Below are 4,548 nucleotides of genomic sequence, written 5' to 3'. Positions count from 1 at the left end.
TGGGGTCCACTGCTATTCCATCCTCCGATATGACATGACCCAAGAAAGCTACCTTTCTCATCCAAAATTCGCATTTCGAAAATTTAGCATAAAGCTTATGTTTCTGAAGAGTCTCCAAAACAATCCTTAAATGTTGCTCATGTTCTTCCTCACTCTTTGAGTAAATCAAGATATCATCAATAAATACAATCACAAACTGATCCAGGTAAGATTTAAACACCCTATTCATTAGATCCATAAAAGCAGCAGGTGCATTGGTTAGCCCAAATGGCATTACCAAATACTCGTAGTGTCCATACCGTGATCTGAAAGCAGTTTTTGGAATGTCCTCTGCCCTAATTCTCAGTTGATAATATCCCGACCTCAAATCAATTTTAGAGAACACCCTCGCCCCTTGTAGCTGATCAAAGAGTTCATCAATCCTTGGCAACGGATACTTATTTTTGATGGTAACTTTGTTTAATTGGCGGTAATCTATACACATCCTTAAGCTCCCATCTTTCTTCTTTACAAATAATACTGGGGCTCCCCAAGGTGACACACTTGGCTGAATAAAACCCTTGTCTAAAAGGTCTTGGAGCTGAGTTCTTAGCTCTTTTAGCTCTGCTGGGGCCATCCTATAAGGTGGTATAGATATCGGGTTTACCCCAGGTACAACTTTTATAGCAAATTCAATTTCCCGATGAGGAGGTAATCCTGGTAGGTCCTCTGGAAAAACTTGAGGAAATTCCTTTACCACAGGTATGTCACCTAATTCCCATTTCTTATTCTCAACCCCTTCGACACAAGCTAGATACCCATAAGCACCATTTTCCATCATTCTAATGGCCTTAAGCACAGTTATTCGCTTGATTTCCCCAATACTATCCTGACCTCGAAATTTCACCCAAGTTCCACACTCGTCTTGTAAGCTTACTACCTTTCTACGACAATCCACTTTGGCATTGTATTTAGATAGGAAATCCATCCCTAAGATTAGATCAAAATCTTGTATGTCCAGGGATATAAGCTCAATTGCCCACTCACCATTTCCAAATGAAATCTTCCCATCCTTATAACCCAAACGGGTTTCCATCTCTTTATTTAAAGGAGTGGCTATCACCATGGGGTAACTAAGTTCTTCCAACTCCAATTCTAAGCATCGTGTCAATGCATGAGATATGAATGAATGCGTGGATCCAGGATCTACCAGTACTTGTACCGAGGTATTAAGAAAGATCATCGTACCTTGAATTACTGCTGGATTTAAGGTCACATCTTCCTTTGACAGGTTGAATACGCGACCTTGGCGAAATCCTTGGCTCCCTTTATTTGCTCCCTGCTGACCTGGTCCCTTCCCTTGCGGACAATCCTTGGAAACATGGCCGGGTCGTTGACAATTGTAGCACACCCGTCCCTTCGTACATTCACGGATCATGTGGTCATTAGCTCCGCAATTATAGCACTTTGGGGTCTCTATCTTGCATGGCTTCCCTGAATGTGACTTCTGACATTTAGGGCAATTCTCTTTTTTCTTGAAATTTTTCCCTCGAGGTCCTAAGTTAGACCCTCTATCAAACTTCCTGTCTGTTGGGTTTTGGGATTCATTTCTCAAGGAGTTCATCCTCTCATGATTACTCTCCACAGTCTGGGCTTGAAAGACTACTTCTGCATACGTGCGTGGCCCGACAGAACTCAAGGCTTGTTGAATTTCCATTTTCAATCCTCCCAGGAATTTTTGAGCCTTGGCCTCCTCGTCCAAATTATAGATAGGCATATACTTAATGAGACGTGTGAACCTATCTTCATACTGGGCAACTGACATGCCCTCGGTCTGTCGCAGGTTCATGAACTCTCGGCTTTTCTCCATCTTCTTGCACAGAGGAAAGTACTTAGCATTGAAAAGTTCCTTAAATCGCGCCCACGAAACATTTGGCTCACCTTGCCCTTCAGGACTTCGTAAGGCCCTCTGCATCGTCTTCCACCATTGATCTGCCTCGTCTCGAAGTTGGAAAGTGGCACAACTAACCTTATCCTCCTCATCACAGCCAATGAAGTCAAAGATTTTCTCGATTTGTTCCACCCAATACTCGCTTTCGCAAGGATCGGCTCCTGCTTTCCCTCGAAAAATGGGTGGATTCAGTCGCTGAAATCGGTCGCTGATATCTGGACTTCGGGGATTGATATGCCCCGTTGGCTGTGTAGGTCGTGTCCCTTGCATGACGACAACCATGTTCTCAAGAATCCGCTCGACTCGGATCATCCGATCTCCATATTCTTGATTCCTCTCATGCGGTTGGCTACCCTGGGGTGCCTCTGTCCTTTCCTCCCGAACTTCATTTCCTTGCCTACAGTTCCGGGTCCGACGGGTGTTCACCATCTGAAAACATCCACACAAGAAATCGTAAGACTAGCATTGTTAACGTGTGGCTTCTAACGATCTCTCTACAACAAATGAGTAAACTAAGCATACCACCATGTATCCGGAAAATTCCCAAATGCTATCATCAGTACTTAAGTTGCGCCTACCCAACCTTTGCCCAGTTTCATATGGTGTCCCTAATCCCAAAAGTTTCCCTAGGCACTAACCATTCTGGTCGTTCTAGTGTCTTTCAATTCTACTAATCTTAAGATTTAATGAGTCATACCTAAAGGAAATCCAATACCTTCATCCTCAATTAGATCCTGCAATCCCTTGAAAATCCCCAAAAATGGCCGCCTGATTTTCCAAAAGCCATTATTCCTAATTCTTAAAATCTCGGATTTGTATTTGAACATATTCCTCATTCCCCAAATATTTCAAAATCTAGATCCCCAATAATCGCTTAAACTTCTTCGTCACGTTTATTGGTAGGCCACGAGATTTCATCTAACAACAAATACACTTACATATCCTTATTCATTACTACTATCGTTCGTACATATAAACAAGCTGCCCTGCTGATGTGGATCCATTCCTGATATAGGGCAACATCTCCAAAGTTAGTCTCATTAAACCCAAATCAAAATTATAGGGCTCTGATACCAACTGTAACGCCCCAACCCCAAGATAGTATATAAGGTACTATAATATTTACACGGGCGTTAAGGAAATCCCATATACTACAGTAAGGATCGTAACCTGAAATGTTGGGACTTCCATAAAATAAACATTCACACACACAATTTATCAAGATAGCAGGGAAAGTAGACTTCATTCTCCACGAGACAAAATATTGTCAAAGTTAAGAGTACAAATCTTGTAACATACTACAACATCATAAGAGACGCCTAAACAAGATAACTACACTCGCGCCGCCTCTAGGCCTTCTCCCTTTGAGCCCGAGCCTGACAGATCTGGAACATTTGAATATTCCAGGGGTATGAACACCCGGGTTAGATCGTTAAATCTAAGTGAGGGTTAAAATAACTTCATGCGTGCAAATGCAAAATGCAGAGATGCATGCTCCAGGTGGATGTGACGCCAGGGTGTTGCAATCACCCCTGCCAACCTTATCATGTAACACAGCCTAACAACACGGCCAAGTGAAGACTCCCTTCACCCATGATATTCACAACTAGTCACAAGCCACACGTAGTGATGCATGAACAAATGGAAAGAAACATGCGTATCAAATGAAATAACATGATATGCGCATGCAATCACCGCCATCATGCTCAATAATATGCACAACATGTAAGAAATACAGTTTAGAAACCACTCACCGAAGCTTCCCACTTCTTGGTTGCACAAATTCACGGCCAAACGTCGCTCCAAGTGGACTGTTCTATAAAAACCGAGACCTTTTTGTATCCAAACCTAAAATAAGTTCAGATATATAAGTAGCTACTAAAATTAGGAGTTTTCATGAAAAATTTCAAGCCAAGAAGACCTATAACGCGCTCCCACAAAGTCGGCCACGCGCCTGGACGCGCAGCTCTGTTGGGCGCGTGCGGCTCACGCGCCAGACGGACTTCCGACCCTGAAAATTAAAACGGGCATAACTCTCTCATTTTAACTCCGATTCGAGTGCCGTTTGAACCTACGGACTCCTCTTTCAACCCTCTACGTGGTTACAGAAAGAAGATGAGCTTACCTTGCAGTTTTGGTTACTGTTTTGCACGGATTTCAAGGGGCTCGTGCCTTCCAACGGCTTGCTTTTGGCTCCTACTCGGGCAGGGTTTCCTTCCCTTCTTTACAGCAGAGTTTCCCCTCCTTTATAAGCAACTTACCCCCCTTAATTTGGTGGCCAAAAACCCAACCCAAGGCATTCTTATATAGTGCCCTTAAATCCATAGGATTGTGACACTTGGCTTTCTAAGATGGTGACACTTGGCACTTGAGATTTACACCCTAATTATTGCTTTCTTCCCATGGTGACAAGTGGCTCTTGAGATATGAGCCTTATCATGACATTTTTAACCCTTTAACGAATGAATTTTCGCCACATGTTATGGAGATTTGAGCCGTAATGATTGCTTTCATCCTACGGCGCCACGTGTCCTCGAGATATGAGCTTTCATTATTACTTTCTTCCTACTACGACATGTGTCCCTCAAGATGTGAGCCTTCATCATTGCTTCCATCCT

The 4,548-nt window shown here is 43.1% G+C and overlaps 1 protein-coding gene and 1 long non-coding RNA gene across 2 annotated transcripts; both read right to left on the bottom strand.

The window, feature by feature from the left end:
- Positions 1-671: 671 nt before the first annotated feature.
- On the bottom strand, positions 672-2,458 carry LOC127788164 (uncharacterized). The gene is made up of 3 exons (XM_052316277.1): positions 2,453-2,458; positions 798-2,359; positions 672-708 (listed from the first exon to the last, which is right to left on the bottom strand). Exons 1-3 carry the CDS (start codon positions 2,456-2,458, stop codon positions 672-674), a joined length of 1,605 nt encoding a protein of 534 aa, XP_052172237.1.
- Positions 2,459-3,020: 562 nt separating this feature from the next.
- LOC127788943 (uncharacterized) lies at positions 3,021-4,194 on the bottom strand. The gene is made up of 3 exons (XR_008020469.1): positions 4,056-4,194; positions 3,685-3,778; positions 3,021-3,315 (listed from the first exon to the last, which is right to left on the bottom strand). It is a non-coding gene; the product is annotated as an uncharacterized LOC127788943 (long non-coding RNA).
- Positions 4,195-4,548: the final 354 nt, after the last annotated feature.

This window comes from Diospyros lotus, chromosome 13 (assembly GCF_014633365.1).
Source record: "Diospyros lotus cultivar Yz01 chromosome 13, ASM1463336v1, whole genome shotgun sequence".
NCBI classification, from domain to species: Eukaryota; Viridiplantae; Streptophyta; class Magnoliopsida; order Ericales; family Ebenaceae; genus Diospyros; species Diospyros lotus.
The sequence above is the reverse complement of the archived record's forward strand: the minus strand, read 5'-3'. Positions and strand labels throughout refer to the sequence as shown.